This window comes from Perognathus longimembris, chromosome 16 (genome assembly GCF_023159225.1).
Source record: "Perognathus longimembris pacificus isolate PPM17 chromosome 16, ASM2315922v1, whole genome shotgun sequence".
NCBI classification, from domain to species: Eukaryota; Metazoa; Chordata; class Mammalia; order Rodentia; family Heteromyidae; genus Perognathus; species Perognathus longimembris.
This window is the reverse complement of record NC_063176.1, coordinates 57134790-57151236: the sequence shown is the minus strand read 5'-3', so window position 1 is coordinate 57151236 and position 16447 is coordinate 57134790. Positions and strand designations below refer to the sequence as shown.

Here is a 16447-nt window from a genome sequence, read left to right as displayed (position 1 = left end):
GGTGACCCGCCCCTCTCCCCGCAGGTGCCGCCGGGCGCCACCCCGCACCTCACCCTGCGGCAGCCGAGGGTCGCGGCGGGCCATGCAGCTGTGCCAAGGTACGGAGGGCACCCCTCGGGACAGGCCCAGGCCCCCGGGCGGGCACACTCGGGCTTCGCCAGTCCCGTGCATTGTTGGGGGCCTAGGTGACGGCTCTGCTTAAGAGGAGCTCCCCCAGGGCACCCAGTTTTAGAGCTTCCAGTACACCCCAAAGCTGAGAAGGTTTAACCTCAGCCCTGAAGGCGCCGCCGGCATGGGGAGGGGACAGCGGGGGGCGGGGGACCAGTCCTTGCTGGTAACGCCGCCACCCAGCTTGGGCAGGCAGGGGTACGGGTGTCCCCTTTGGGGCTGTCCAGCTGCAGGAACCTTAGCGCCAGCAGGGACGTCCAGCCTCAGCCGCTGTCCCCGGCCAGGACTTCATGCCGGTGCATCAGCACCCCGAAGCGAAGGGGGTTCATGGAAGGAGCCATGCTGGGGGACTGGTGGCCCCCCCTCAGGCCCCGCTGAGACTAGGGGCCCAGATGAGTGGTCGCAGTGGAGGGGGACCCGAGCCACGACTGCCTGTCTTTCCGTGTGTGCTGTGGGCCACTCCCGCGTGGCAGGGAAGGGCAGCTGGCAGGTCCCCTGCCTCCCTCGGAACAGTGGACTCCAGTGCTGGAGGAGCAGGGGCTTCCTGGGGAGAGGAGCGGGGCAGGCACCCTGCGCGGGGCCTCAGAGGCCGGGAGCCAGGCCCGGGCCCAACCCTGGACACTAGGGGGCAGCAGCAAGCCAGCAGCACCCCACGTTCAGAGGCGGCGGCATGCCCAGGCGGTGGGGACACGTCCCCACGTCCCTGCCCCCAGAGCCAGAGGGCACGGGGCTCCGCCAGTCCCGGGAGCTAAGGCGAGACCGGCGAGCCCTCCAGGGCTCCATGCTCCGCGCTGCAGCCGGGCCGGGCCTGGGTCCTGGGCAGCTGCCGCTCTCGCCAACAGCGAAAGGTCCAAGACAAACAGGCACTTCCCATCCCTCTGCTGACCCGGGGACAGACGGCCGCTCACTGCTCTCTGGCGGGCCAGAGAGACAGGGCTTTTTAGCCCGGGAGCCTGTACTGGGCCCGCGGGGGCTGTGGGCTCCCTGGACTCAGCTTGACTTCTGCCTTTTCAGTGTTAGCTATGGGTGCTCCGAAGGGTCCTTCCCCCCCAGCGTCCCCCCACGCCACGCGGCTGCTCTGCCGGCTCCTGAGGCCCAGGCCCTTGCCCAATCCTGTGGGCGTTTCAGTCCTGAAGCCCTCCAGAGGCCAGAGCCCGGCCCCCCGCCTGGCCCCCAGCCCCACCCTGGCTCTGTGTCCCACGCCCAGCCTTGGCATGGCTCTTTCCAGAAGCCCCCTGCACGCTCCACCTGCCCTGCGCTGGCCTGCCCCGGCCTGCCCGGCTGGCTGGCTCTTCCCACGGGACTTGAGGGGCTTTCCCAGCCTCCCCGCCGGCCCTTCCTCGGCGTCTCACCCCGGGCCCGGCTCTGGCCGGCCTGGGTTCCCAGTCCCCGTGAGACCCGAAGGAGGCTCGGGGTGTGGAGGGGAAGGCAGGGCCGCCGGAGCCTGTGCTCTCGGGGCAGCCTGCGGCCCCAGAGCGGCTCCAGTCCTTGGTGGGCCCGTCTGCCCGCCATCTTTCGGGGGCCCTCTGCTTGTCCTGGCCCAGCCCCCTGGCTGCCTTGGGCTTTCTTGGGTCCCTGGCCTGGGCGAGCGGGGAAGGATGAGGTGGGGGGCGTCACGTGGCCCCCACCGTGAGGAGCCCGGTGGGCCCCTGGTGAGTGGCCCTCCCCGGGCAACGGGCCCGAGGACCAGCCGGGCGGGAGGGGGGCGGAGCCGGGCCGCAGGTCCGGGCCCCGCCGATCCCTGCAATATTGATGGCTCGTCAGTGCGGCCCCGGTGCCTGCGCTTTCAGTTAAAAGGTTTCTGTTGTTGTAGCTTATGCCGTTGCTCTGTTGCTATGGAAACGTGACATCAAAATGACGTTTCCCGTTTAAAAGCTTTTAACTAAATTCCTGCCTGTCAGATGTAGGCCCCATTTTGAGCGTGGAGCTGCCTCCAGCGAGCGCCGCGCGGGCTGCCTCGCCCATGGTGCGCTGGCCGGGCCTGGGGCCGCACCTGAGCACCCTCCTCGCCCCCACAGGGGCCCCCGGCATGGCGGCCGCCGAGGTGCCCGGCTACCTCGTGTCTCCGCAGACCGAGAAGCACCGGCGGGCCCGCAACTGGACCGATGCGGAGATGCGGGGCCTCATGCTCGTCTGGGAGGAGTTCTTCGACGAGCTCAAGCAGACCAAGCGCAACGCCAAGGTGTACGAGAAGATGGCCAGCAAGCTCTTCGAGATGACGGGCGAGCGCCGTCTGGGCGAGGAGATCAAGATCAAGATCACCAACATGACCTTCCAGTACAGGTAGGTGAGGACGGCGGGCGGGGTGAAGCCCCCCCCCCCCGCCCCACCCCGGTCCCGGCCGCCCAGACCCCCGGCCGCCAGGGGCCCCGCGCCACGGCCCTCACCTGACCACGCGCGCGCGCAGTCGGCCGTCGGAGCGGCTGGGGGAGTGGAGGCCCGGCGGGCTCAGGAAGCTGGGCGGGAGCTCTCGGGATGGGAGTGCTGGCGTGGCTGTCATCGGTCCCACGCCGACCCTGGCGAGATGGCAGTCCTTCCCATCCGCCGCCGGGGCTGGCGTCCCTCGGCCTTCCTACCCGAGCTGGAGCCGCAGGCCGCCGGCCAGCCTGGGCCCTGCCCCGCCACCGCCCCCGAACTCCGCACAGATAGGGAAAGCGAGGCCCGGCAGAGGCGGCTCCATTCCCGGGCCTGTCTGGTGTCTGTCTGGAACTTGGGACGGCACGTGAGCCGGGACCGGGACCAGCGTCGGGAGCCTGGCGCTAGCCCTGGGGACTCCGTGTTTGGGGGTGTCTCGGTCTGGGCCACATGCTGGGATGGCTGTCACCCTGGGGGAGCAGGACCACAGATGACTCCTGGGCCAGGGGCCCCTCCAGCATCAGGGTCATGACTCCCCCCCCCCAAAAGAAAAACACACAACACGTGGCCCTGGCCCTACCGGAAAGGACCTGAGCGGGTCAGAGGTCATGGAAGGGTTGGAGGTCCCGGTGTAGAAGGGTCTCGCGAGGGACGTGGGACGCAGTGGCGGCGGAAGGCGATGGCACTGGGCCTGCGAGGGGGGCTGCCCAGGCCGCCCAGAGCCTCACCGCGGGCCCGGCCACCGAGCGTGGGCCACATGGGCACGTGCGTGCCTGAGGGGAGCGGCACGCCCCCCCGGGGGACGAGGCAGGCGGGGAGCCCGGTCCCCCTGGCCTCCCTGGGGGCCAGGCAGGGCTTTAAGCGTCCCTGAGACCCCGTTGGTATTGGTGCTGACCGGAGGCGGAGTCCGAGCCTGGCCGTAGGCCTGTTCTGACCCTCACATGCCCCCCCCGCCCCCATCTGTTCTGACCCTCACATGCCCCCCCCGCCCCCGTCTGTTCTGACCCTCACATGCCCCCCCCCCGCCCCCGGCCGCCCAGGAGGAGTCGTTACTGTGCGGAACCGCCGTGGAACTTGAGCCTTCGGCTGCTGAGGGGAGGCTGAGAGGCCGGTTCGCCGGCCGCAGAGCTGGACACGGACCCACGGGGACAGCAGCCCGTAGCCGCCCTGCCAGCCCCCCGACCCCGGCTCCTAGCGAGGAATGGGCTGGAAGGGGGCGTGGGGGCCGCCCTATCTCCCCCCTCCCCTCTGGCTTGGTGACTCACGGGGTGCCCCTGGCTTGCTCCGATGGGCGCCCGGCTGAGTTATTCATTATTTATCCAGAACGCCTTCTCCCGAGTCCCAGGGGAGGGATTCTGTCTCCAGCCCTGGAGACGGAGTCTGTGAGCCCAGGAGACCCAGAGAATGGGGTACAGCCACCCCCCGGGCCAGGCATGCACACACCGCCATGGCTGGATCAGCCCTGGCTTCCCAAGGGGGAAACTGAGGCCCGCACAAGACCCCCTTACGAGCATCTTAGTGAGATGCAGCTTTGATCGGGTGGCAAGTTCCTGCCCCAGCCCCTCCATTGCAGTCTTTTTTTTTTTTAAGAGCTCTTTATATATTAAGGTTATCCTGCTAATGACAGAGCAGGGTTTTTTGGAACTTGGGCCTTCTGTGCAGGAGAAATGGGGCTGCCTCGGGTGCAGAATCCGTGGAGGCGGGGTGGGGGGGGAGCTGGGGCGGAGGTCAAGGCAGTACCAGGTGAGGTGCTAGGTGTGCAGCTCGCCCTTCCCAGGGTGGGTGGGAGTCAAGGGCAGCCTCGGTTGGGGTTGGCCTTGCTGGCCCTCCCCACAGCCCGCACTTCCAGCTGCGGCCAGGCGGGGGCAGCAGCCCTCCTCGGCTGGGCCTGTTTGCCCTCAGGGCTCTCCGGGCCACCCTGGGGCCTCCCTCCCCAGAGGAGGTTAAGGCCGGGCTCCTATCTGCAGAGGAGGTGGCACGCGGGGCCCGGGGCCTTGGCCCAGCCCAGGCAGAGATGCACGGTGCCGACGGAGTAGGGAGGGGTATCAGGTGTGTGCAGAGAGCCCCGGTCGGCTGCAGTTTCTGGAGCGGGGTCCTGCTCCGACCTGCGGCTCCCATCGGGCTCAGCCACAAGCAGGGCTGAAACTAGCGTGCTCCTTGCTAGGCGCCGAGCGGGGATGCCTCCTGTCTTCCCGCAGCCTTGTGAGGGGCTTGCTCTTTCACCCTCATTTTAATATGCAAATAGGGAGGCTCAGCGAGGTTAATGAACCTGCCCAAAGTCATCGGGCAAAGTGGCGCAGTCGAGATGCAGCCTCGGTGCTGCGGGGGCTGTAGCCCGGGCTCCCGTGGTTCTGACCACGTTTCTAATGCACCATCTAGCTTAGGACATTTGATCGCTGCTGGTACACCTGCGTGAAACGCGGCATGCGTTCCCGGCAGAGCTTAGCACCCACAGAAAAGCAGAGGGAACACCGGGACCCAGTCTAGGGCCCCGGCCTCCACGGACCGCTTCCTGATGTGGGGCGTGCGTTGCCTGGTAACCAGAGCCAGCTCAGGCCCCAGCGCCCCCCCCCCCCCTTACCGTCCTGGGCCCCGAGCCTGACCGTGCTGGCGGCGAGTGGCTACTGCCACGCCGGCACTCCCCACCCCGGGGCCCCAGAGCCCCCCAGCCCCTCTGCCTAGGGACCTGGCGGGACGGGCTGCACTAGCTGTTTCTTACCTTGGCTCTTGTGTCTCTCGTTTCAGGAAATTAAAATGCATGACAGATAGCGAGTCCGTCCCGCCGGACTGGCCCTATTACCTAGCCATTGATAGGATTCTGGCCAAGGTCCCCGAGTCCTGTGAGGGCAAACTTCCGGATGGCCAGCAGCCCGGGCCCTCCACGTCCCAGACCGAGGCGTCCCTGTCGCCGTCCGCTAAGTCCACCCCTCTGTACTTACCGTATACCCAGTGCTCCTACGAAGGCCGCTTTGAGGACGATGGCTCCGACAGCTCCTCCAGCTTACTGTCCCTTAAGTTCAGGTAGTGTGTCTTCGTCTTCTTCTCCTGACCCGGCGCCCGCCTGCTGGGCTTCAGAGCCCACAGGCCAGCGGGGCTCGTGCCTGCATGGAGAGTCCCTCGACCGCTCTGCCTCAGTCCCCCTTGTGTCAGGCGGGGGTGAACCTCTGGGTCCCCCAGAGGGCGGCCGGCAGCATCCAGGCTAGACGACACAGGGCCCAGCCCCCGCGTGCCCCGTCCCCCGGGGCCTGCGCCCCGGGGAGGTGCTGGGCTGCACCTCCCGCGGCGACCGGGCGCCCCGCCCCGTCCGCACACACGGTTCTCCATGCCTGTCGGGAGCCGAGGCAGGGACGTTCACCACGGGCTTCTGAGCTGGCCTAGGAGCTGCGAGTCGATGGGAAGAGTGTGGCTTTGAGTCGCGGTCCTCAGGTCTATGGGGGGCGGGGTGAGGAAGTTGTCTGCGATGGGGGACCCTGGCCTGATCTCCCACCGGCCACTGCTGGGGGCGTCCCGCGCCCCTCCCCGCGGCGGAGCTCTCCGGGAGGGGCCCGGCCCTTCCCCCGGCCGCTCCCCCAGGGACCCCAACGCAAATGGCTTCATGGCCGCCAAGTGGGCTTCGGGGCAGGAGAGGATTTATGGCCGATTGTTCCTGTGGATTGCTGAGTCCCGTTCCCAGGCTCCACTGCCCCAGGGCGCAGGCGGGGCTGGGCGAGCGCCTGTCCCATCCTCAAGCCGGCTGCTCCCCCACTCTCTGTGGGGTTGACAGGCACGCAGACGGCCTCGGGGTCTGGGGGGCCTCGGCGGCTCCAGGCTCCCCAGCCAGCGGGGGCTGTGTGATCCCCAAGGCCCCCGCCCCAGTGGCAGAGCTCCACGGGGGCCGGGGCCCTGGGCTCCTCCACCTCCCACTTCTGCTGGAGCCCCACGGCCCGCCGGGAGGAAGCCCAGGGCCTTCGGCCCAGCCTCAGCTACAGGCCCTGCCCCCGGTGCCTGTTTCCTGGCTGTGCCCGGCTTTCCTGGGGAGCTCCAGGCGCCACACACAGCTGCCCCCCTGCCCTGGGCCGGCCTCTGCACCCCAAGTTCCTCCCCGGGAGTGTGGGGGCTCCGCCCGGCGCCCCCCTGAGGTGAGCGGCGTTCCCACCGCTGCCCCTGTCCTCGCCCCGCAGGTCGGAGGAGCGGCCCGTGAAGAAGCGCAAGGTGCAGAGCTGCCACCTGCAGAGGAAGAAGCTGCGGCTGCTGGAGGCCATGCTGGAGGAGCAGCGGCGGCTGAGCCGCGCCATGGAGGAGACGTGCCGCGAGGTGCGCCGCGTGCTGGACCAGCAGAACATCCTGCAGGTGCAGAGCCTGCAGCTCCAGGAGCGCATGATGAGCCTGCTCGAGAAGATCATCGCCAAGTCCGGCGTCTAGCAACGCGGCGGGCGCGGCGCCCCGCCCTCCGGCTCACCCGGGCAGGGCCCCGAGCGGCGGCCAGCCGCCCCTGGTATGAACGCCCCTCCCGGGAGCCCTCTGAGGACCCTGCAGGCCGGGGAGCCCTTCCTCGGGCCCAGGCTCCACGGTCGCTCCTTGTCCAGATGTTCTAGAATCTACTCTTGGGTAGAGTCGCCGTCACTGGGACCGGGAGCAGCTTTTGGCAGTGAACACGCCCTCCCGCCGCAGCCCGAGGCTCGAGGGTCTGTGTCCGCACGGAGGGGCGGCGTCTGCCTGCCACGGGCACGAGTCGGCATCTGGGAGCGCCCCCCGCCACGGGGCCACCCCGCGTCCTCCCTCCCCCACGCAGCCTCGGCACACGCCCCACACCGCCCTGCCGGCCTCGGGGGGGGGGGGGGGGGCCCGGGGCACCCTGGCCACCCGCTGCCCGTGCACGAGAGCCCTCCGGCCGCAGACTCCCCTCGGGGCAGCCGGCCGGGGAGGGGCGGGGCCGGCCGAGGAAGGGGCGGAGCCAGAGGCACGCGGAGCGCCCTGCAAGCGCCTGGAAGGCGGGGTCCCTGCGGGGACACGGACACCGGTCCCAGGAGCAGCGGGAGGGGGGGGCAGCCGCTGGCCACCCCCGGCTGCGGGCCTGCAGAGGGGAGGGTTGGTTTTGATTTTTTTTTAATATATATACCATTTTAAAAATTATTATGAAGTAGTGCTACAAAAAAGTTTGCATTCCGAAGTCAGGCTGTGAGTGCCATGTGCCTTGCTCCGTGTGACCCCCTCCCCCCGCGGCGTTCCCCATCCCTCCTTCCCTCCTCGACCCCTGCCCCCTTTGCGGGGTTCAGTTTTTCCCTGTGCACACCGGCCAGGCCCCTCCAAGGAGGCGGTGGACGGGGTCCGCCCCCGCGGTGGCTGTGCGTCTGGCGCCGTCGGGTCCTCTGTCCCCGCACGGTGGGGACGGTTCTTCCCAGCTGGGGGGGGGGGACCGGGAGGCCCCAGCCGGCGCCTTGTGTCATTGGCAGCGCTTGGCTCTCGTCAGAGCCGCGCGGGAGGCTGGGCCTGGCGTGTCCCCGGGGTGGAGCCGGTGTGAGTGGCGCCGTGGACCGTGGACTGTGCGGGGCGAGCGGCCAGGGATGGGATGTGACACCACTGTCCTTCCGGCTGCTGGGGGAGCCCCGGGGGGGACGGGAGTGGTGGCGAGCCTCTCGGGCGGCCATTACCGTCATCTTGGTGTAAGAGCCCCGGTGTAAGGCCACCGGTGTCACTTGCAGGAGTGAGGCGGGGGCTCTACGGGCCGTGGGGCCGCAGTGCCCGGCGGTGCCCGGTGGTGCTGAGCCTGTGGGGTGTGGGGTGTCCTGTGAGACCCGAGGCGGTGGTGCCCGGGGCCCGCCCGGTCCTCAGGCCCCACCCCCAGCGCGCGGCCCCCGCCTCGGCCTCCAGCTGCACGGACGTCGCCGCGCCCCTCGCCAGCGGAAGCTGGGCACCGCTGGCCCTTGTGGGCCTTGCGAGTGCTCGACCCCCGCCCGGGAAGCAGTGGGGTGACCCCGGAACCATGCCGGGTTCCGCGACTTCTAGTGCTGGGGACCGGGGTGTGGGGATCCTGCTCGTAGGATTCTCTTGTTTTGGGGTGCTAGCTGTGGGTGCCCGGTAACCTGCCTGTCCCCCAGCTCCTGACCACTGTGGCTGGTTGATCTGGAAGCGTCTGTGGCTCTCAGCGGGAGGGCCGACTGCCAGGCTGCACGAAGGAATGACGGGAGGCAGGGCAGCGCGCCCAGAGGCCCTGCGGGAGGGAACAGGCAGCATCTCATTTGTTTGGCCTCATGGTTAGGTCTTTCTGTGTGCTAGAACTTTCCTCCTGTGTCCTTGGGGCAGCTCACGCTGGGAGTGTAGCCCCCCGTTCTGTGGAGGAATGGAATTGAAGGCCAGGTGGGACTCCGCCATCAGATGGGTGGGGTTGGTGCTATCCCGTTGTGCCGAGGACTGTCTGATTTGTTCCTTGGCTGCTGGTCCACTTAAGGAGAAAAGAGACTCTCAGTGAACACTGACAGGCTTGATAAGGTTTCCCCAAATAGCCCGTCACACTGACAACTGAAATCAAGAGCCAGGCCACCGTGCCTGCGTCTACCTTTATTAATTCATGTTGTTTTGATATTTATAACAAACGTGAGAATGCCCATGTTTTCAGATTATATTTTATAGGCCTAGGAAACCAAGGATACAAAAGAACAAGAGCTCTTTAAGCCAGTTTAGTCCTATTAAAAATGAAGCCAGGCATGAGAACTCGTGCTTGTAATCCCAGCTACTCAGGAGGCAGAGAGAGGAAGAAGTTGGTGGAGCCCTGGGTGAAGAAAACTAAAGCAAAAAGAGCCAAGGCTGAGCTCACATCCTGGCCTGCCAACAACGCCCAAAACAGAAAAAAAGCAAAGGCGAAGGAATAAAGAAATGGCCCACATAGAGACGTGACTTAACACGGCAGAGTACCTGGGAATGAGCTTAACCACGAAAGCAACGGAGCTTCAGGGGCCTCTGTGCTGGAAGAAGCACCGTGTGTACCTGAGCTCCACCGAAGGCCGCAGGTAACTTTATTTACCTCACTCCAGTATACTCTCGACGACTTTGGGAAGCATGTGTTTGGTGTTGATGTGGACAAGGCTACGTCTAGTTCTTGGGAAGAATGAAGCCAAAGGCTTGAAGGCCTGGGAAGCGTCGTCTGAGACCCGGTGTGTAGACCTGAGGATGGGGCCCATCACCGGCCGGGGCTGGCGGGGCTGACGGCCTCCGAGCCTGGCGAGGGCGCGGCCACCGGCCAGCCTCCCTGACCACACGTGGCCGGCACCGGTGGCCGGGCCGGAGGGGCCCGAGGCCGGGCTCAACACCCAGCAGAACGCTTACTAGAAACTCAGCTTGGGACGTTTGGAAACTGTTCATTCATTTCCAAACAATAAACCCCGTGTGTGCGAATACGACGCTGCGTGGACATAGACCGCGCCAAGCAGTGAGGACCGTGGCGTGGGCGCCGGCTTAGCTCCGGGGACGCCGGCGGGGGAGGGAACGGCCCCCATGGACGCATGCCTGGAACAGAAAAGACGGCGTGGGCAGCGTTGCCACATCGTTGTGTCCTAACTCTGCCCGCCCGGGGGTCCCCGCTGCCGAGTGCTCTGCCCCAGAGCCGCGCCCCCGGCTCCGGCGTTGCCTTTACGCTTAGCTGTAAGCCGGGCCCTGGTGGGGTGGCTCGCGCCCACAGCGCATCAGAAGGCCGAGAGCTAAGGATCAAAGTTCGAAGCCAGCCTGGGCCGCAAAGTCTGCGAGTCTTTGATCTCCAATTAATGGCCAGGAAAGCTCCGGGGTGGAGGACTGGCCGTGAGTGATAGTGCCCGGGACATTTGCACGCAGAGCATGTTTCTGGTGTAGTCGGGCGGACGCGGGGCTGGCTGCCTGGGCTCGGGGCCCTGCCGAGGGCTACCGGGCTCTCGTATACCAGCAAGCCGTCACGTCGCTGTGGCTTACAGGACTCAGTTCAAATGACCGGAGGAGTTGCTGCGTCCTCCTCAGTGGCTCTGGTGCCACAGGCCGTGGTCTGAGCACACGGCCTTGGGAAAGCTGGAGACTGTGTGTGCGGATGCGCAGGCCCCTGCCTCGCAGCCTTGCCAGCCGGGGCGGGTGGTCAGGCCCAGGCAAGCCCCCTCCAAGCTCTGTTGCTCCCAGGAGCTCCTCACCCCCACCCCCGCCATGGCCCAGTGCAGCCACGGGAGAACCCTGGTCCCCACAGCTTGAGGCTGGGACGGGTGGACCGCGGACGGCGTCCCTAGGCTGATTCGCATGGTAGGAGATGAACAGTTTTGAGTAACAGAGCCTCGGAGCTGACACTGTGATAAGCAAAGAGCTAAGTAAACCAATAACTGGTGCAGCTCCGCTCAGGTGCCATGAGTCACAGCGGGGTGAGCAGTGGGGGTTCGTGCTCCCGCCGCGTCATGGGTGGACGGCTGCGGGCTGAGCCCCCGCAGGCACCCGCCGGAGCTGCTTCAGGACAGCCCTCACTCGCCTCTCTCTGCGCCTTTCGGTGCCCTGCTTGCCCCGCAGGGTGCAAGGCCTCCCCTCCCCGGGAACAGTCCTCTCTCAGGATGGAGCCGGCGGGGTTCCCGTCAGCACCGGTGCAGACACAGCCCGGGAGGCCCTGCGGGACCGGGGCGTCTACGCCGCTAGCGCGGGCCACGCTCCCCGCAGACCACGCTCCCCGCAGACCACACTCCCCGCAGACACCGCGCTCCCCGCAGACCACCACGCTCCCCGCAGACCACGCTCCCCGCAGACCACGCTCCCCGCAGACCACCACGCTCCCCGCAGACCACGCTCCCCGCAGACCACGCTCCCCGCAGACCACCACGCTCCCCGCAGACCACGCTCCCCGCAGACCACCACGCTCCCCGCAGACCACGCTCCCCGCAGACCACGCTCCCCGCAGATCACCGCGCTCCCCGCAGACCACGCTCCCCGCAGACCACCGCGCTCCCCGCAGACCACGCTCCCCGCAGACCACCGCGCTCCCCGCAGACCACGCTCCCCGCAGACCACGCTCCCCGCAGAGCGGCAGTGGCCATGGCGTTCTTCTGCAAAGCGAAAGGCTTATTCTGTTCTGGGCAGGAAGAGTCCCTGCTAAGCCCAGCCACACGTGCTCGCCAGTTTAGGGGTGATAAGCCAGACACCTAAGGAAGCTGCTGAAGAGTCGAACCGACACCTCCAACAAAAATCAAGAGAAAGGTGGAGGAGCTGGAGGTGGGACTCAAGCGATGGAGCGTCACCATGACGGGAAAAAGCCAAGCCAGGGCCGGAGGCCTCGCGATCAAGCTCCGGCCACACCCTAGCCTTGAAGGGGGATTTGTTGTTGTTACATTTCCCTGAACTTCGTGCAGACAGAGTAAGATGGAGATGTGTGCGCTCAGCAGCCTTCTAGGCCCCTGAAGCGACCTCAAGGGTGAAGGTCAGATTGCATGATGGGGCTGGTGGAGGGGGCTGGCTTCTCAGAGAGAGAAAACCCCAAGCCACGCCAGTGTTATTCTCCTCTTTGCAAGTAGCCACACATAATATTAAACAGGAAGAAAGCAGGGTGTTAAAAACGGCCGTTCTCTAGTGGCAAGAGTGCTCGCCTTGTATACATGAAGCCCTGGGTTCGATTCCCCAGCACCACATATACAGAAAACGGCCAGAAGTGGCGCTGTGGCTCACGTAGCAGAGTGCTAGCCTTGAGCACAAAGAAGCCAGGGACAGTGCTCAGGCCCTGAGTCCAAGCCCAGGACCGGCCAAAAAACAAAACAAAACAAAACAAAAAAAGGCCGTTCTGGCTGCAGGAGGCCGAGTTGGCTCTGTGGGCGCCCCTGTGGGTGGGGAGCTGGGGTTGGAGGTGCACCCATACCTGGCGCCCGAGGGAAACGCTGGCCGCTCTGAGCCGGGGTCGGCCGGCGTGCAAGCAGGGGTGAGGGCTCACACTCCCTGGCTGTGGAGGTGCCCTCTGCCTATGCCCCCGGAGCTGGCTGAGGGCAGCAGCCTGGGTGCGGGGCTTGCCCCAGCGTGGGGGGCCCCCCAAGTCCCGTCCGTGGACACAGGCCCAGCTCCAGGAGCCCCGCACTCCGGGGGGACAGTCGGGTCGGCACCCGCCCCCAACACGAGGGTTCAGGGCTTGAGCAGCCTGCAGGGCACGCACAAGGCTGGACCTCGGGGACGGGAAGGAGCCCAGGCCTCGCCCTCGGAGCAGCTCTGCTTCCTGTGGGCTCAGTGTTGCGGGGAGGAGGGGCCTGCGGGTCCCTGACAGGGCCCAGGCACCCTGACAGGAAGGGGCCCCGACGTTGAGGGCCCTGCCACAGCCCCCCCCTCGCTTCTCCCTCCACACGAGCCCCATCCCATAAAGAGCTCCTGTCCGCATCTGGAATGTTCCCTTGTGCCCTACCTGCTTGTGTGCCTTCATCTCCAAAGGGCTGGGTCCTACATAACACTTCTGAGCCTCCCCTTGTCCTTGCCCCCGGCTCCTAGAGGGTGGGGATGGGGGGCGCTGTCCAGCCGCCACCTGCTCCCGGAGCCACCGGTGCTCGAAATTGAGATTCTGACCGTGTGCCTGCTCCCCGCCCGCTCTCACCAAAAACAAAAAACCCGGCGCCTTTGTCCTTTCAGAGCACTTTCCAGAGACTTTCCAAGTTCGGCTCAGGGGACAGAACGCCTTCCCGGGGGCCCAGCTGGCCGCTCTTGCAATTATCATTAAATTACAGGGACAATTTCAGTCTCACAATAATTAGAAATATCAACTGCAGCCCAAGCCTTCCAAACTAATGGAATTTTAATGGGCAGCTGCTTAGGTTACAGCCAAGAATAGAAACGGCTGCACCCAGGTGCCAGGGCCGGAGCAGGCGGAGGGGAGCGGGGGGGGGGGGGGAGCTGTGCTTGACAATGGGGCCCAGGCCCAGCCCCCTGCCTACCAGGTGGAGAGCTACACCCCAGACTCGATGCACCCTACGCCTGGCCCGCATGGCTGCACAGCCCAGGCATGTGGACCCAGCCCCTGCTTCCCGTGTCTGTGGGCTGCAACCCATGGCCACGCCTCCGTCCGCTGGCCTGTCAGTGGCTTTCCCGAAGCAGCTGAAGGGGCGCCCCCCCCCCCCCCGCCAGCCGCAGAGCGAGGCTCAGGGAGAGCCAGGGGGCTCAGGAGCCCCTCGCTTCTGCCCTGCGCTTCAGACTCGGCAAGGACGGGGCGGGAACTTGGAGCCGCAGCCCGGCGGGAAGCGGATGTTTGGCCGCCTTCTGAGGAGCAGAAGATTTTGCTTTGGATAAAATCATGATCTAAGTTGCTGGCTTCCTGTGTCCTGAGAAACCTCCACGGGAGGCAGAAGTACATCTCCCCACGTCCTGTCCTAGAAGGGCCCGCCGCCCTGGGGTCTCGGATCCACTGGGGATTCCTTGTCCCCTGTGTTTATCAAGATGTCACCAGCAAATCTTTTTTTCCCTTACGGGATTATCCTGTTATTCTAGAACCATTTGTTTACAAGCATTTCCTTTCTCCATTGGTCTTTTCTAGTGCCTTTGTCAGAAATCAATTCCCGGAACCAGGGAGCATCTATTTCTAGGGTCCCTTCAGTCCCCTCTGCCAGTCACATGATCTTCATTACCGGAACTTGCCAGAAAGGCTTCAGGTCACACAGTGAGAGTCTTCCAACCTTGCTCTTCTTTTCAAAAATTGTTTTGCCTGTTCAATTTTTTTTTTGCATTTCCACAGAACTTCTATAAACGCCACTGATTAATTTCAACACCTCCCTCCCTCTCCCCCACCCCCGGCGCCAGCCTGCTGACGTTGGGCCCTGGTGGCCCCCGCGTGTCACCTAGCGTCTTAGGAGGCCGAGATGTGAGCAGCATTGTTTGAAGCCAGCCTGAGCAGAAGAGCCTGTGAGACTCATCTCCAATTCACCAGCCAGAAGCTGGAAGCAGAGCAGTAACCCAAGCGGTGGAGCGCCAGCCTTGAGCGCGGGAAGGTGAGGAGTTCAAACCCCAGCACCAGCTCACCAACATAAGAAGCCTACTGAAATTTTGGTTGGGATGTCTTTCAGTCCACAGACCCACGTGGAGAAGTGAACGTGTTGAGTGAGTCTGGGAGTTGCGAGTGTGGCTCACGCGGTAGAGCGCCTGCCTAGCAAGCCCAAGGCCCTAAGTTCAAACCCCAGCACCGCCAAGCAAAACAAAAACCCATTGAGCCTTATGGTTTATGCCCATGGCACACTGCTGCCCCCGAGAGCTCTGGGAAGCTGCATCGAGTTTACTCCTGAGGAGGGGAGCGGTGGTTCCTCCTCCGCGGAAGCACACCCAGCTTGGGTCTGCCGCTGCGAACGTCACTTCTTACTCCTGATTGTTGGTCGTTGCTGTGGATTTTCTGTGTTCACATTCACATGCTCTGTGAGTCAGAATGGTTCCCTGCTTTTGTACGCATGCGGACCTTTTATTTCTTTTTCTTGCCTTATTCCTCTGCCTGGGACCCTCCAGTTCAATGTGGAAAAAGGGTTCGGAGGCACAAGGCCACTGCCCTCCTGAACAGCCGTGGTTTGCCTTTGAGGACCTTGGCCTCTAGTTACACTGTTTATAGAGTTCTCATCATAAATGGGTGTCCAAGTTTGGCAAGAGGCTGCTTCTATATTTAAAGATGGTCATAAGATCCTTGTTTTGTTCATTTGAATTGTAAGAATTGTTTTCAAATGGCAAATAAACTTATCTCCAAGGCATACCATACTCCATCATGGTCCAATTCAACTGCCAGTGTTGTGCTAAGGATCTATTCATTAGGTACAGAATTCTCGGCTGGCCGTTTCTCCTCGGTAAAGATGTTCTTTTGTTTCTCGGGCTTCATTGTTTCCCATGAGAACTCTGCAGTCTTTCTATTGTTGTATCAACGCTGGTAATGTATCTGTTTTAAGAATTTCCTTTTTGTTTGAGATAATTCCTGCCTGGATATTTTTCTCTTTGTAATTATCCTGCTTGTTGTTTACCGGAACTTTGGAGATGCAAGTATTGTTTTTTTTCTTTTTTTTTTTTTATGCTGGTCCTGCGGCTTGAAGGGTGTGTGTGCTGACCCTGAGCTTTTCTGACTGAGGTTGATCCTCCACCACTTGAGCCACAGTTCCACTTCCAGCATTTTGGTGGTTAATTAAGAATCTTACTAATCTTCCTGGCCAGGCTGGCCTCAAACCACGATCCTCAGATCTCAGCCTCCTGGGTAGCTAAGATCACAGGTCCGAGCCACCGGCACCTGCCGCAGATCGCTTTTTATTATGGGTCAGTTTTTTTCTACACCTTCTCATGTGGTCGAGCTTTGTCTTCCACGGGTGTAAATGAACCGCGGAGACAGCAGCCGCAGTGTGTCCTGGGTTTACGGCGGTCCTGTGTGGGAGGACCTCCTCGCCGTCCCTCCGGGGGTGGGGCACCCTCGCCGCGCCCTCCTCGCAGGCCCCCCGGCCCTGCTGGTCTGCTCTGCCTGCTCCCCTTTGGCTGTGATGCCCAGGCTGACCTGGGTCCCGGGGGGACAGAGGTCGCACCGCCCCCGCCCGCACCGCACACGGGGGCGCGCATGGAAGTGCGGCACAGGGAACCTGCCGGGCCCTGGCCCTCTGGGAACACAGGACGCCTCCGTGTTGTCCACTCCCTGGTTCTCGGAGCAGCAGAGCTTCGGCAGGCACTGCAGGACGGCAGGTTGGGGGGCTGGTCCCTGCGTCTTGGGGAGAGCTGCTGTGTCCCGTGGAGACCCCAGGGAGCATGTGTGCAGGAGAGGGTACATTAGTGGGTCTAGGGCCTCTGCACCACCTCCCGGCTTGGCGTGGAAAGTAGATACAAAAGTGTCCACATTGTTGCCAAAGAGGCTCGGGAGGAAAGGAGGCCTCAGCTCTCCAGGCCCTCATGGCCTTCCCCTGACCCGGCCCTGGTCAGCAGCCAGAGAACCCAGTCCAGAGGTGGTAGGATCCCAATTCACCCTCCCAACACCCCGCCGCAA

General features: G+C 64.2%; 1 protein-coding gene across 3 annotated transcripts; it reads left to right on the top strand.

Annotated features, from left to right (window-relative positions):
* Positions 1-82: 82 nt before the first annotated feature.
* On the top strand, positions 83-6924 carry Msantd1 (Myb/SANT DNA binding domain containing 1). Of its 3 annotated transcripts, XM_048364490.1 has the most exons (4): positions 83-98; positions 2187-2451; positions 5269-5544; positions 6684-6924. In XM_048364490.1, the coding sequence occupies exons 1-4, from the start codon at positions 83-85 to the stop codon at positions 6922-6924; spliced, it is 798 nt and encodes a 265-aa protein (XP_048220447.1). The 3 variants fall into 3 exon arrangements, with proteins under 3 accessions (XP_048220447.1, XP_048220446.1, XP_048220448.1); XM_048364489.1 differs by lacking the exon at positions 83-98 and having other exon boundaries at positions 2132-2451; XM_048364491.1 differs by lacking the exons at positions 83-98; positions 5269-5544 and having other exon boundaries at positions 2132-2451.
* The last annotated feature ends 9523 nt before the right edge of the window (positions 6925-16447 follow it).

What these genes read in the sequence shown, in the direction of transcription:
- Msantd1 (XM_048364489.1), top strand. Translation starts at nt 2,132, where the DNA reads ATGGTGCGCTGGCCGGGCCTGGGGCCGCACCTGAGCACCCTCCTCGCC. An exon ending in AACATGACCTTCCAGTACAG is followed by an intron (nt 2,452 to 5,268) that starts GTAGGTGAGGAC and finishes CTCTCGTTTCAG; the next exon opens with GAAATTAAAATGCATGACAG. An exon ending in TTACTGTCCCTTAAGTTCAG is followed by an intron (nt 5,545 to 6,683) that starts GTAGTGTGTCTT and finishes CTCGCCCCGCAG; the next exon opens with GTCGGAGGAGCGGCCCGTGA.